Source organism: Zonotrichia albicollis, chromosome 14 (genome assembly GCF_047830755.1).
Source record: "Zonotrichia albicollis isolate bZonAlb1 chromosome 14, bZonAlb1.hap1, whole genome shotgun sequence".
In the NCBI taxonomy this organism is placed as follows: Eukaryota; Metazoa; Chordata; class Aves; order Passeriformes; family Passerellidae; genus Zonotrichia; species Zonotrichia albicollis.
Window position 1 is genome coordinate 12,856,411 of NC_133832.1, and position 16,161 is coordinate 12,872,571.

The 16,161-nt window shown below is 49.9% G+C and overlaps 1 protein-coding gene across 4 annotated transcripts in view; it reads right to left on the reverse strand.

Moving 5' to 3' along the window:
* The window catches only part of DOCK11 (dedicator of cytokinesis 11), a 77,563-nt gene extending 69,341 nt beyond the window's left edge, over window positions 1-8,222 (reverse strand). For 2 of the 4 annotated variants that reach the window (XM_074551269.1, XM_026791898.2), the window contains exon 1: window positions 7,994-8,221. In XM_074551269.1, the coding sequence (XP_074407370.1) occupies window positions 7,994-8,095 (102 nt within the window). In that variant the 5' untranslated portion in view covers window positions 8,096-8,221. Of the gene's footprint in view, window positions 1-7,993 lie in introns of all 4 variants that reach the window. The other 2 variants (XM_014265277.3, XM_074551270.1) reach the window with 2 other exon arrangements.
* Window positions 8,223-16,161: the final 7,939 nt, after the last annotated feature.

Below are 16,161 nucleotides of genomic sequence, written 5' to 3' on the forward strand. Positions count from 1 at the left end.
AGATATGACTTCTCAAAGCATTCTGTAATACAGGCATGCTAAAAAAGGAAAATAGTAATTACAATGACAATAATACATGTTATTTATTTAGGTTCTTAGCTGGAACATCCCAAAGTGCTTTTCAGATGTCACTTGTATTCCATCATTTATTTATGTAGTATCAGTTTTATATTTAGCATCCAAATCCAGAATAGCCAGCTCCAGAACATCTTAAAGCAATTAATGGCACATAAGCAGAACCCCTCCCTTTCCTGTCTGTCTCAAACTCTTCTTTTTCTCTTGGGCAGCTGCTCGCACGCAGGGCTGAGCCAGAGCACAGACACTGCCCCAGTGAGCAGGGGAGCACTCCCACCCCATCCCACCCCTCTGGGGCAGGGACACAGCAGGAGCAGGGCAGGACACTTGTCCAGTGTGGTGGTGCTCACAGGGGTCCCAGCACGAGGGAAGAGATGAGAATCTGGACTCAACGTTTCAGAAGGCTGATTTATTATTTTTATGATATCTATTGTATTTAAAAAAAAAAAAGATACATTAAAACTATACTCAAGAAAGAGAAAGGATTCCATCAGAAGGCTAGAAAAGAATGATAATTAAATCTTGTGACTGATCAGAGTCCCAAAACAGCTGGACCTGTGATTGGTCATCAAGTAGAAACAATCCACATGAGACCAATCAAAGATGCACCTGCCACATTCCACAGCAGCAGATAATCATTGTTTACATTTAGCTTCTGAGGCCTCTCAGCTTCTCAGGAGAAAAAATCCTGGCAAAAGGATTTTTCAGAAAATATGTGCGTGACAGTTCAGGCCCACAGAGCACAGAGGGGAAGAGCAGGGCAGGAAGTCCCAGGGCAGTTTTGGGTGCCTCAGCAGCACAGAGAACACCCAGTTGTGTCACGGGTGGTTTCAGCAGCTCAGGAAGTTGTCTCAGCCTCATTTTGCTCCATTTTCAGGCTGCAGGCACTGGACACAGGTGCAAAGGGGCTGTAAAGTTTAACTCTGTTCCCCTCAGCAAAGAGGGAGGCTGTGGATGAGCTCTGCAAGGGATGGACCCTTCAAGGCTTCAACCCAACCACAGACAAAGTGCTGCTGTCAAAGAAGCACCCTAAAGCTTCCCCAAATAAAAACATCCCTACAACTGCAACACCATCCAACAGGACAAGGGAGAGTTTAGGGAGGAAGAGAGGGAAAGGAAAACCTGGCACACAGGGAGCCTGCTGCCCTTGTGAGCCCTCCAGAGCTGCAGGACACTGCTCCACACACAGACACTGCAGCCCAGCCCACACCCAGCTCCTGGCACTGCCAAAACACAGTCCCACATGGCTGGGATGGCTCTCCAGGGCAACGTGCAGCACCCTGACACCACCAGCTCCCACCACTGCACAGGGGAGATGTCATTTCTCCCTTGCTCAGGGGACAGAGGCCAGGCTGCAGTGGAGATGTCACCCAGCATGGAGCCAGGGGCAGATGAGGAGTGGGGAATGCTGTGGAGCAGCAGAGTCTCCTTCCAGATGCAAGCACTCCCCAGGAACAGTCCTGTGACAGGAGATATTAATAGGGGAGAGAAGAAACTGCTTTTCAGTGAGAGAGAGGGGTGAGAAAAGGGTCAGGAACAAGCAGCCCTGACCCCATTAGAGAAGCAGCAGGAGGCAGGGAAAGGCTGTACAGATAAGTCAGGGCTGTGTTGAAGGAAAGAGGAGCCATCAAGGGAGAGCTTTGATTTGTACTTTTAAGAGAATGAAAGAGATGGAAGAGTTGGTGACAGGGAAACATATTCCAGCATTTTTAAGATGACAGCAATGGCCACAAAGGCAAAAGAAAGTACTGTGTTCTTCCTTGCACAGCAGGAGTGAGGAGGCCAATTAACCAGGGATGCTGAAGCACACGTGGTACCCCAGGCCTGGCTGCTGCTCAGCTGCTGTGTGTGACCCTGACTTGCATTCTCAGGCCACAGAAATGTCAAAAGCTTTGTGCAGTTTTGCACCATTAGAGATAATAAATCAGCATGCAGAGGGCTAAGTGAAATGATGAAAGAGCCACCCAGATGCAAACAGAAAATGATGCTACACTACACACTACAGCAGGTTGTGCTGGTTCAAATGCTCCTGGTGCTGGGGGAGGTACCTGCAAATATCTCCAGATACCAGAAGAGGCTGAAGCAAAGCCCAGGAGCCATCCCCCCTCTGGATTCTGAGAGCACAAATCCCAGCTGCAGTGCTGGCAGTGGCTGCAGGCAGCACCACCAACCATCTGCTCCAGGCATTTCACTGCACTGCCAGGGGTGGGCTGGGGCAGATGCTGCCAGTGCAGGGACACCTGCATTTCCATGGCATTGTCCTCAGCACTTCCAGCCTTGCCCAGTGAGTGCTAAAGCCCCAGCTAGCAAAATGTGGAAAGAGAGAAACACATGTGGTGCTTCATTGTCTTCCCAGAGCTTTCCTGTAACAGGCAGGAGGACACAAACATCTGAATGATGCCTTGGGAAGGATAAGATTTTGCACCCATCAAAAGCTTGTCATTGCCTCCAAAAACCTCCAGAACTGAACACATTGACTGCAGCACATCCTGTAACAGTCAGACCTCAGCACTCAGAAGAGCAAGGAACTGCTCCATCTCTTAAGGATGGGTATCTGTAGGAGCTGAGCCAGAGATTGCCCCCACAGAGCTGCAGAGTGCACTTGGAGCCTTGCTCCTCTCCATCCAGCCATGCCCTTCATCCACTCCACCCCTGGTGTGTGCTCAGGCAGGGGCAAACCCAGCCACTTCCCTGGCACACCTAGCCAGCCCTGGGCTAAGCCCAGCCCCTCAGGGCACAGCAGCTCTGGTTCAGGAAAGCATGTGAATAATTTTAACAATGCTTTTAAGTGTTTTCTCAAATAAGCCCCTGTGAACAAGATTGTCTCCACAGACACTTGCACAGGAGTCAGCAGTGGCACAGCAGGCAAACCCTGCCCTGGTTACACCAACAGCAAAGCTCCCGCCCACTGACAGGGGCACAATTTCCTCCCGTGCCTCATATATGTCTGTTTTTCTATGTAAATTGTGCAAACACAGCATGCTGACTGCCCCCAGGGGAACAGGCATATATTCTGTCTCTCTTGGGTGCCAAGATCACTACAAACGCTGCATATAAACAGGCTTCACATTGATCAAAGTGAATTTAGCTTATTAAAAGAGGATTCTATGCAGAAAGCTGATTTCCTCTGCATGAGCATAAATCAAGACACTAATAATATAGTTTAAGCTGAAAAAAAAACCCCACAGAAAGAACAAAATGCCTTTTTGCCTCCAGTCAAAACCTCCTTACTATCACCATTAAGGAGCTTTATATCTCCTTTTTGTGTCTGACTGAAACTGAGCCACCCATAGGAGCCCAGCCAGGATCAAACAAAACCCATCTCCTCCTGGCACACTGCCCACCCTCTCACAGGGAGCTTTCAGGGAGCACATCCCAGAGAGCAGACACTTGCCCTGAATACCTCTGGGTGCCAAGGATGCACACAGTTGTTTGTAAGCAGAGGCTCTCCCACTGCCATTTGCTGGCCCAGACCTGTGAGTGGCACCAAGCTGTGCCCTGGGGGTACCCAGAGATGCTTTCCTGGCCTGGCTGACCCAGCATGGGCTGATCTTTTGCAGCTGCTCCTTCTCAGATATAGTCTGGCTCTGCACCCTTTCCAAAATCCTCATGGCAAAGCAGTAAATGCATCTTCAGTCAAACTGTATAGAAATGATCTAAAGAAAATCAGAGCAATTGTGCTAGACTTAGAATTGCCACCAGATGACTGGGCTTGGCAGCACTGTGGGAAAATGCATCAGCTGTGTTTTGTCAAGTGCTTGCTGCTCTGATCTTGTCCTCCCACAGTTTTAATTTCCCTGTCACGACACAGAGAACGACACTTCTGGAAAACCTGCACAGGGCTGAGACACAGCCCCCTCTCCCTGCAGGGCCCCAGAGCTGCTGAGCACACCCCAGAGAGCCAGGGCAGGCACAGGGGTCTCAGCTCTGGCCTCACATCCACCCAAACAAGTGCAGCTGATTTGGTCCTTAGGCAGAAGGAAGAGCCCTTGCTGCTGTCCTGGCAGTGTCACAAGAGCCAGGATCCCACTCACACACTGTGCTCTCAAACTGCTCAGCTCTGCAATGCCCCACAGCCTCCATGGGCTGCAGGTGGGGTGCAGGAGAGGGGCACTGCCATGAGAACAAGGACTGCCCCCCTGAGCACTCAGTGCATCCTGCTGGCCAGAGTCTGACCTGCCCAGCTCCCCATCAGCAGTGCCCCCAGCAGGGTTCTCCTCCTTGCTGCTCGACTTTCCCACTATTACTCAGCAACCTCAGAGGATGGGAGGACAGAAGGTCTGAGCCAAAATCACCCATCTCCATGCACTGCCAAAGGTCCCTGGCTGCTCTTTCAGCTCTAGCCCAGATGCCTCTCCCAGTTACCATCAGCACTTTGGCTCTGAAGCTTCCCTTCTAACACAGCATTTTACTGTCGGTGCCCCAACAGGTCATCTTTCAGTTAAGAATGGTTTAAGTCATCACACTTGGGCTTTGACTGCTCCTTTCTTTAACCTAATCTTAAAATTTGCCTTTACCTTTCAAGCGTGTCATTTATCCCACCTGCTAGCAAACACTTCCACTAAATTTGTCTGTTTATTTAAACAGTGACATTATTTGTCAATTAGCCAGCCCAAACTCCATCCCTAGTTGTAATCAGTAGCACACATCAGGGAGCATTCAAAGCTGAAATTGATACAATCTGCCCTGCAGCCTCTTGCAGAGAGGAGCACAGAGAGAAGCAGGGTTCCCACAGAGCATTGCCTGCAGCACCCGGCACTCCCAGCAGGGCTGTGCCTGCTTTCAAGGGATTCCTGCTGAACTGTGCCTCCCCAGACCTCCCCTGCACAGCCTGTCTGTGAAAGAGATGCAGGGCCAGAGTGATGGCCAGGGTGCTGGGAACAGCAGCACAGTGAGAGGGAACAGGAGCCCCAGGTGAAGGCTCTTCATCCTTCCCTGTGCTTCACCAGGGATCAGTGTCCCCAAGCTCCCCTCCACAGCCTGTGCTGACTTCCACTGCTGCAGGCTCCAGCTCTGCCTACCCTGACAGGAGCGGCTCTGACTGCATCCTAGCAGCTGGTCCAAAGGGCACAGTGTGGACACAGGGACTCCAGGACACCTTGGAAAGGGACAGGCTCCCCTCACTGCCAACCGCCACCATATCCAATGCTTCCCTTCCACAGGCACAAAGGAGCAAAGCCCTGCCAAAATCAACAACCTGAATATTCTCCTTGCACTAGACAGGCATAAATCAAAAACCAGGAACAGAAATAAGATGGCATGGGCTTCACTGCTCCTGCAAGACAGCAGCTTTGTAACCACACTGTACCAGACATCCTCGGGATGGACACGGCGCTTCTGGCTAGAGAGACACCTCCTTAAACACACAAATTGTGGCTCTGGACAAGCTGACCACTTCCATGGCATTAAAAGCTTCCCTCAGAGATGTTTTCTTTTATGAGCATTTCATTCACTGACTACAAACAGCTTCTTACTCCAGACAGTTCCTTGTCTCGAGGCGTGCCCTGAATGCCCAAAGTGCTGAGCTCCCCCAACACACTGAGAGAGCCCCACGGTGCCCACTCTCCTGGGGATGGAGGTGTGGGCTCTGCAGCCTTAGCTCTGCCCACCACCCTTCATCCCCTTCATGCTCACCATTCCTGTGCTTTCAGCTGTGATTGCCCCAAGGCAAGCACACAGCCAAGGCACTTGACAAGATGACCAAGGGAATATTAAACTATTCACATAGTTTTTATTAACTCAACATCACCTGCTCTGTTCAGGATGCAGGAAGAGGATGGGATCCTGCCAGGCAAAGGCTCCAGTGCAACTCCAGATTGCTTCAGAAAGTCCCAGTTCCTGACATCCAGGGACACAGAGCATCACTTGCTGCCAGCCTGCTCCACCCCGTTATCAAACACCAACTCCTACTCCCTGTGTACCCCTGGCCACCCTTGGCTTCCCCGAGCTCAGCTCTGCCCCAGGGTGAGGGATCCCAGTCCTCATGCTGGGCCCTTCCACCTGCCCCACACTGGCTGTGCAAGCAGAGGGCAGATGGGATGGGGAGGTGCTCACACAGCTCTGCAGCTGCCCAGAACCATCAGCACCAAAACTGAGACTCACCTCGGGAACAGGATCAGAAACTGCGACTTCTCAGTCCCGCCCTCACTCCACCACTCCCCGCCATCATTTCTCAGGATCCTCTCTGTACCCTCCCAACAACCACAGACATCCCTTCCTCACAAAGATGACAAACTAGAAGATAGAGAGGAGCCAGCTTTTTGCTGGAGCAAACCTCATCCTTAATCACTGAAGAAAGTCAAAATGCCATGTGAGACATCCTATGAGCTTGTGCCACCTCCTTCCTCCCTCCTTGATCACTGCAGTGCCTTGTGGCCCTTCCCAGTGATGCAGAAGTGCTGGGATTTATCCACTGCTGCTGAACTGTCAAAAGCAGGAGCCTCTGCCAGGACGTGGATCAGGAGCACCCGCCCTCACCGTGCCCTGGTGCCTGGCTGCAAACACACGAGGCAGCACAGCAGCTCTGGGGATCTGCCTGCCAGAGAGAGAGAGAATTGGCAGGGACAGTGTGGGCAATGAAACCCTAGAGGGGCTCAGAAAAAGAGTGGCTGCCTGACAGGCTCTGACGCTCCTCTGGGTTCCTGTCAAGGTTTTATTTATCTTCATCTGCAGTCCCACCCATCCCTTCCCCTCCTGAGAAAAAGAACCTGACACAGGCGCCACACAACCATTTGCATGTAGGATGCCAAAGCCCTTCTGGTCCTGTATATGTAATTTTATTTTTAATGAGAAGTTCCATTAGCTTGTACATAGCCTTTGTCCCTGTGTGTTGTTGAAAGAGAGAAAGCAAATCACATGGAAGTCCATAAGAATCCCCAAACAACTGCACATAATCAGCAAAAACTAGCACGAGGAAATCAGGCTAGATTATTACCATGTCTCTTTTTTTTTCCAGGCTTAGAAATCTGTAAATTTACAAGAAAATTCAGTTTTTTAAAAGAAATGTTCTAACCTTTCAATTTATTTAACAGCACGTGCCATTCAATCTAATAGTAGAGAACTAATAGGAATTATTTCCTGAACTTGTACTGCACTTTCTGCATATCCCATTGCCTAACCTTTCTTCCATCAAAGTCAAGGTCAAAGTTGATCACACGCCAGAGTAATTCAATGAGCACCAGTGAAACACATCCAACAAAGCCTGGGAAGCTGGGAGCTGACCCCGGCATCCTCCCAAGGCGCAGCGCTGCCGTTTGCACAGCTGCGAGCACAACAAAGACAACCTGCTGCAGCATCCCACATGCCGGGATCAAACAAACGCATCTGACCACGCGTGTGACTTTCAGCCCAGAACCCTGAGCGCGATTCCCGGCATCTGTCGGGATCTATCGGGATCTGTCGGGCTCCGGCTCACAGCGCCTGTGCCTCCCGCCTTGCTCGGCCTTGCCCTTCAGTGCTGCCCTGTCCATGTGCCGGGTTCACATTGCCCGCACCCCGTTACTCCGCCACCTGTTCGCTCGGTGCCCCACACTCCGGTTCCCGTTAGTTCCTGCCGCTGCCGCCGCCCCACGCCAGGACCGAGCGGCGCTACCCTGCGATGCTCCCGGCCCGGAGCGGTGCAGGTGGGATGGGATGGCACGGCACGGAACACACGGAGGAGACCCCAAAGACAGATCCGCATCCCCTGCCTTGCCCAGCCGCGCCCTCCTCATCCTAAAGCTTGCCCCGCCGCGCCCTGCGCATCTCCCGCTCTGCCAAGCCCCGACCCAGCTCTGCCCTTGCTCCAGGCCCTCTTCCTCTTCCCCTCCCCGCATCCCCTGCCCGGCTCTGCCCGCTCCCAGCGCTGCCGGGCTCCTCCCGCCGCCCAGCGCCGAGCGGGGCCGGGGCGCGGCCCCTGCCGGGCGCTGCCCGCGCTCACCAGCACGAAGGAGCTGCGCACCGCCTCCGACACGCTCTGCCGCAGCTCGGCCGCCGTGCCCGGCTTGCTGAGCCGCTTCGTGAACTTCCTCACTTCCGACATGGCGACATGATCCGATCCGATCCGTGCCGTGCCGACCCGAGCCGAGCCCAGCGCTCCCTTCGCGCTCCCTCGCTGCCGCCGGGCGGGCGCGGCCGGGCCGGGGCGGGCGGAGCCGCGGGGCGGGCCCGGGAGGGTCCCCGCTTTGTCCCGCCCCGCCCAGGCCCGCTTTGTCCCCAACGCAGGTGGCCCGGAGCCCGCGCCGGCACAGCGACAGCCCCGGAGCCCGCCCCGGCACGGGGACAGCCCCGCTGCCCCTGCACAGCGAGGATACAGCAGCGACCTGGCCAGCGAGGACTCGGCGCGCCGGGGCTCAGCCGAGAGCACCGGGCTGGAGCTTCAGAACAACGGCACTCGCGGGATGGAGCACCGGGCAGCTTGGGCGGGTGATCTCCCGGCTCTCCCAGGCGTTCCTGCATGGCTAAGCTGGATCCAGGATAAGAGGTTTCTACTGAGTGAAATTTACCAGGGCAGCGGGCTGTGTTTTGGATTTGTGCTGGAAACTGTGTTGATTATTAGGGATGTTCTCCTTACGGCTGAGCAGCGCTGACACAGAGTCAAGGCAAGAACTTTTCTGCTCCTCACCCCAGCCCAAAATTGCAGCAATGAGCTGGGAGGGGACACGGCCAGGATGGCTCACCCCGAGTGACCCCCGGGACACCCCACACCCTGAGGCATCAGGTGATGGTATAGATCAGGGTCAGAAGAAGGGAGTGGGGACATTCAGTGTCTTCCCAAGTCACCATCACTCATGAGGGAGTTCTGCTGTCCTGGGGATGCCTGAACGGCCGTCTGCCCTGGGAAGTTGTGAATGAATTCCTTGTTTTGCTTTGCCTATGTAACTTTTGCTTTACTTATTGAACTGTATTTAGTTTCCTCACTTATACCCGCCTGATTCTCTCCCCACATCCCACTGGGGGAAGGGATGGAACAGCTGTGTGCAGCTGAGCTGACTGGGGTTAAATGAGAAAATATCCAACCTATAGAGTTTGCTATAGGAAACTGCTTTGGTTACAGAAGCTACGATCATATTCCATTTGCTTGCTCAGCTGCAAAACCAAGAAGGATATGAGAAGTTTCCTTAGGACTCAATTCCTACTCCTCATTACTTTGTCATTGTGCACTTCTTTGAAGGATGGTGATTTTGAAATTACAATAGAGAGCCTTTGTTTTGTTTACTAAAACCTTTAATATTTTTTTAACTTATTTTGTGTGTTGTTCATTGCCCATCTTCAGAGCAAGATACTGAATTGAGTTGCCATATATTCATAGGAATTTACACACATTGTGCCATATGACTGATTAAATACTATCTACAAGGATCTCACTGGAATTATAGGCATCCCATAAATCACACAACTTATAGAGAAGTAGTTTTGATTATGAGAGCCAATCTGTAGGGGGCAATGAATACAGCCATTATGATCCAAACCATTTAAAATGTTATCCGTGACTCCCAAAGCATGCAAGCCAGTTATTGTTCTGCTTTTTAGGAGTTCACTGAAGGGGCAGCAGTCACCAATGTTTCATTCAATTTCATATGAAACATTGCTCTGGGTTTTTACATCAGAGGCAAAACAAATCTGAAATTTTGTTGTTAATTATCAAGTATCTATTAGATGCGGAATAGAAAAAGCTGACAAGTTAAGGAACTTGCATTTTCACAAATATGAAGGTTTTCTGAACCTAAATCAGATTAAAAGCACTGTGATGCACAATTCCAGTGGCAGCACTGTGAGATTCACTTCCTTATTCCCACACCCATGAATGTTCTTGTAGAGATTTTTATCAGCCACTTCAAATCCTCACAGCAACTCCTCTGCAGTGATCTGGCAAATAAAATTATTAGGTCTCCTTCACCTGGCCACAAAAGGACAGGTAACACAGTGATGCTGGTTACAGAGTGAGGGCAGCCCTGTCCCCTGTGGACAGCCCCCTGCCCCTGTGGCTCCTCAGAGGGGCCTGGGCACTGCAGGAGAGCCCCACCAGAGACTGGGGCCAACAGCTGTGCCAGAGCCATTCCTGCCTTCCATTTGCTACATTAGGAGCAGCTCTGAGAACCTGAGTGTTTGTCTGGGGAGGAGAGTGCTGGGATGGTCACTTGACAAGAAATGAAACCCTCTCTAAAGCACACACTCAATTTCTTAGCTAGACAGAAGCAAAAGGTTCCCACTAAGATTGTGAGCCTGGTTGGGAGCCAGCATCCAAAGAGCTGAGCTGCCCATCAGCAGCATCCCACTGACCTGAGCTCAGCAGCCAGGGAGGGCCAGGGAACAGTGAGGCTGCTTCTTGAAGCAAAGCATGAAAGGGGAAATAAAAGCAAAGGGAAGGACACATCACATGAAAACACCCTGCAGAAAGCTGTGATTCCATCTTGGGCAGACTAAACATCAGAGGAAGTCTCAAGCACAAAAAGTGTTAAGGCAAGACAGCAGCCACAGCACTGCTGTTACAGACCAACCCAGGCCTGCAAGGACTGTAGTTTTCATCTCCTTTTTCACAAGGGAAAAAGGCCAGTAATTGTTTATCAGCACAAGAGAAGCATCCAAGGACACACAGGAGCATTTAGAAGTGCTGAGGAGTGGCACTGCCTCAGATAACCAAACTTTCTCCAACTCAGTTTGCATGGAGAACTCACAGATTCAAATGTGCTGATATTTTCATCTCTTTCTGTTTTTGTTGAGACTACAGCCTTGAAGTCCCCAATGTCATTTTGATCCCACACCTGCCTGAGTGATCAGAGGGTGAGCAGCAGCAGCAGCTTGTACTTCCCAGTGAGGATACATACTGGAAGGTACAGGAAACCTGGGTAAAACAGCTCTGCTGCCACACCTCCTCCCCAGCTCTGCTGCACAGCACAGACTACAGGAAGAGAAAATTTCCAGAAGACATCATATTAGACTGATAGTGGTATCCTTCCCACTGAGCAGTAGCACTATAGCACAGAAGATGCACTAAAGAAGAATCTTTTTTTTTTTTTTGGACAAATATCTGTCAGTGCAGCTGATGCTGACATGAAGTCTGGAACCATACATAGGGGACCCTGACCCAGCTGCACAAACCTCCCAAAGGTACTGAAGGCTTAGTGGCAGGCTCAGGATTTAATTTCTCAAGCCATCCACGATAAAAAGCACTTAATATTATCAGCCAATAATCCAATTTTTCACTGCTTTCAGTGGTTATCTGTGGGCCTTACTAGTACCTGCACATGAGCCTATCCCACAAAAACACTTACCAATTTGGTGGTTAATTGAAGCAGGTGATGAACCAAGAGTTTCACTGCACTGGGGAGGGTCCTGCATTCCTTCAGGGAACCTGCCAGACTCAGTTACCCAGATGCAGATGTGCTTTTTTTGCTGGGCAGGAGAAGGATTATGAAGATGCCATTACATCTTCCATTTCCCAGCTTCAAAATTCCTGTAAGATACAGCTGTGATGCTTGAATGTATTTCAAGTACTTCAAAATTTAAAAAACCCAAACAAACAATCCAGAAAGAGTCCTTAGGTTGGTATCTGCACACTGACTCCTCGTGATAGCAAAGCCAAGGCACAGACTGCCCCAGGTCCAACAAATTTTGTGCATCTTGTGCCTTCTGCTGAAGCAAGGGGCAAATCAAGTGCTTGGATATCTTCATTAGCCATCACTCCTGAGCTGCACATGCAGCCAGCCAGCACTGCTGCGGTGCTCAGGGGAAATCTGGGAAGCCTCCGGAGATACAAATACTCTGTCTGCAAGGCTGGGTATGGCAGGAGCAGCTGGTCAGACACCTCAGCTAGGGCTGCTCATCCCCGGGAGCCACATGCCCGGTCCCCCATGGCCAGAGGTGGCAGTGGCACTGTCATTAGCAGCCATGTGTTGGCTTCTCCAGGCGGTGAAGGGAGGCAGAGCAGCACGGAGCTGGTCCCTGGGCTGCAGAGCCCTGGTGTAAGAGGGCTGCCCTCTGCTGACTGATCCAGGCTGGACGGGCACAGCCCGGGGGATGGGAGCAGTGCCAGAGCACGGCCCTGCCCAGGAGGGCACCCTCCGGTGAGCACTCAGCTCTGCAGGAGCACACACTGCTCTCACCTCCTCCAGCTCCTGGGATGGAAGGCACGGCAGCTGCATCCTGGCAGTTCCCATCAGCATCCACCTCCATGGAACAGCACACAAGGGGTTTCAGGGACCTTGGGTAAACTCCTCCTTGCACAAAGGGTCAGTGAAGTAGCCCTAAGAGGCACCACCAGTAGTGGTGAATCCATGGGATGTCCCAGGCTGCCCTTAGCACAGCCTTAAAGAGACAATATTGACCCAGCAGTCCCTAGAATTTTGTATTTTGTATTTAAAAGTTCTCCCAAAGTTTACTTTATGAAAAATAAGGTAACTTATTCATATTTGATTTTTTAAAATGTGGCCAAGATACTGCTTCTGAAACACCCAGCATTAACTATTTTCAGATGCAGAACTACAAATAAGATTAATAGCAATTCCAGCTGTCTCTAAATGACTTCATTTTTCATATGTGGCTTTTTTTATTCTGCCACAGAGAACTGAGCAGAGGCAAAACCTCCTCAGTCCAGGTATTCTGCACACCCAGACACTGGAAAGGAGAGAGGTCAAGACGTGGTTGTTGGTGAGGGCCAGCACTGGTCTCACTGAGCAGGTGGAGAGCCCTGAGAGCAACTGCAGAGCTGCTGCCTGCACCACAAACAGAGTTATCACAGCCCCCCCCCAGCCATGGTCACACAGTACAGGGACACACAGGGACAGCACTGCCTTGGCTGCCCCAGCCCATCACAGCCATGGTCACACAGCAGGGACAGCACTGCCCTGGCTGCTCACTGCCCTGAAGGCTCCACCCCTAACCCCAGGGAGAAAGGGCAAGAACAATTTCTGGTAAATTGGGAACACCTCAACAGGCTGATGTTTGAATCTGTTCTAGTGTTTTACTACTCTGACAGAAAAAAAACCCCAAACCTAACACTTTTAAAATGTCTATTTAAACATAGGAATTTCCTCTATCTCATTTGTGCCCAGAGTCACTTGTCCTTCCACTGGATACCACCGTGAAGTCTCCAACATTTACTCAGTCAGGAATTTTTACACATGGGCAAATCCCCCTGAGATGGCTCTTCCCCAGGGTGGGCAGACCCAGCTCCTCAAGCTCTCCATACCCTGACTAGCCCTCTGCTGGACTCTCTCCAGCAAATCCCTGTCTCTCTGAGTACTGGGGAGCCCAGCAGTGCAGTGATGATCCCCTGAGCTGCTGCCCCTCTCTCCTGCATCCTGGAGCACAACTGATCATCAGATGGGAGAGACGGAAGGAAAGCACAGGGTTCAGAGCACTACTGTAACACAGCAACAATCCAGCTTATCAGCACTCCCTATTTATCTTCCTCTGCTTGAAAGCTTTAAAGATCATTTACAATAACTGCCACACACAAGAGGATTGTTATCTCACACAACTCCCATGAGCAGCTCTCTAGCTTGGACAAAGAATACAGCAATTAAGATGTGGATGCACACAGCTACTGGACATCCCCCCTTAGGTCAAAATGCCATTGCTGCCTGGTCCCAGCCCAGTATTTTTCATGACAGCTCTGTGAAAAGGCAGAAGAAAAAATTTCCTGATGTTTGTTTCCTTGTATTGCTATGTGAGGCCAACTGGAAAACTGTAGAGGGGGGATTCAAAAATGCTCAAATAAATCTATTTCACAATATGCTCTGCAGAGTCAAGTACAGCACATGTCAATAAATTAATCTCTCACCCTTTCAAATTTTCTTACTTTGTTACTGCTCTTCATTATTTGTTTTCAGACAGCAAAAGGAAGGAGCAGTTACTTCCATAAAAACAGAGTCTGTTGAAAATCTTAGGCACAAATTGAACTAAGCAAAGTCCAGCAGGTCTAAAAAGACAAAAATGGCATTGGGAAATTTAGATATGCAAACAGAGGAAATAAGTGGAAGCAGAATGGAAGATGACAAGGAAACACTTTCTGTGAGGCTGGTTACATACTGGGACAGGTTACCTACAAAAAATGTAGTGCCCATGCCTGGAGATACTAAAAGGCCTGAGCAACCTGCTCTGACCTGGGTGAGCAGAGGGGAATGGACTAGAGCTCCAGAGGACTCCCTGGATCTTGAATAATGTGCAATTCTGTAACAAGCTGTTCTGTTAATCACCATAATATAATACCAGCCTTTATTCAGGAGAGTACTAAAGGATAGATTTAAATTTATGCATGAACCCTACAAAAATCAAGGGAGTTATGGTTAGTGGAAACTTTCTGGCACAGCTCTAAACATGTGCTCATCACTTACTGCAGTTAAAGACAAATTTACCCACAGGCTTAAACAAGTAGTCGTGTTCCTTTCTGAATGGCCTTTTGTGTGCTGCTCTGTACGTAGCACTTGGCTTCACTCATTTTTTGTGCTCCATTTACTGAGCATTATAGTCTGAGCAGAATTCCACACCAAAGCCTGAAGCACCATCACTAAAGCACATATCAGTTTCTAACCATGTGAACTGAAAAGCCTCCACTGCATCTTAGCAGAGACCAATACTATCAGCAAAATACTAGGAAAGCAAAAGTAGCAGCTGTAAACATCAGCATAAAGAACATGGATTCATGACTCCAGCAGCACATCCTCAGAACCAGCCAAGAGTTCCCTACAGCCTTCCAGTTTGTTCCCACTTTCACAAAATGAAGCAATGTGCTTATAAGCAGTTCTCAAACAAACAAGGTATCATATATGAAACTAGAGAAAACACCTAGAAAACAGACAGAGATAAAACATAAAAAATTTTGCATTGCTGATATTCCAGCCAGAAGCAGCAGGTACATTTGCCTCAAAAGGTTAACAGCTTAGCATTCCTTACACTTTTACGTTCACTTTGGCTCATTTAAGGAGTGGCCATTTTCCAGTATGTGTTCAGCAAATTGGTAATGACAAGCAAAAAGAGCACAGTGGCCTTCCATGACTGATGAATCGATTCTGCCATGCCTATGGCTAATGCTCATATATTTAACACACTTAGAATCATGCCAGCTGCAGAGTTCAGCATTACTTTCAGTGAAAAAACAAAACCCAAAAGAATCTCACCAACCAAAAGAAACAAAGACATCCCCTTCCCCTTTTTAATTTCAGAAGAAAGGACTTGTGCAGCATCTAGAAATCAAATTTTAGCATGATTCAGCTCCTCGAGCTGTTGTTTTTGTCCCTCTGTACGTGCACTGGGCTCGGTGCCCAGCTCTGAGAGAGACAAAGGTACAGAGGCACAGCTTTGTTCCCACCCACAGCCACTCACTGCCAGAAGCAGCTGCCAGGACCCAGCTACAGCAGAAATGAGGTGCTGAAGATCTGTGACACTCACTCCAATCAGCTCATTTTATTGATTCTTGGGAAGTGACTGGGTTAATTCACATTTCCTGCACCAAGGTTCCTCTGCAATGGCAATTCCTCACTTTGCCTCCTGGGAATTCTCACTTTCTGTAAGCAGAATTTTGATGACATGAATGTCAACCTTTTGTTCCTTAACAGAGGTTGTTAAGGAGCCCCCTGGAAAAAAAAAAAAACCACTCCAGAGAGAAGAATTCTCCTGCACAAAGAGAAATGTTTTATTTCAAGAGATCTCCATGCATGCTGTGCCTGTGCTCCAGCCAGGAACATCACTGCAGTGCAAGGGCACTCCCTGACCTACAGACGGTGATGGCACATGACTGAACCCGACAGGCCCAGCAGGGAAACCCACATTTACCTGCAGGGAGAACCTGGAGGCTGTGACAGCAGCAGAAGGCAGCACATCAGGTACCAGAGCAGTCTCCAGACCCAGCAGTGGCTGAGATCAGACAGGACACATCACCAATCAGACTGGAATAGCACTCAACCAATACAACTTTTGGAAGGAGAGGGAAAGAGGCACTGATTTCTGAACCATCAAAACTGAGTAGAACAGTTCAGCTGGGGAAAAAGCATTGAGAATACTAGATCAATACAGAGGAACACCAGAACTGTGAGTGCTCAAAAGCTAAATATCAAGAAAAATTGAGGTCCATCTTCCTCAAGATCAGCTTTGTTTAGTGCCTGAATA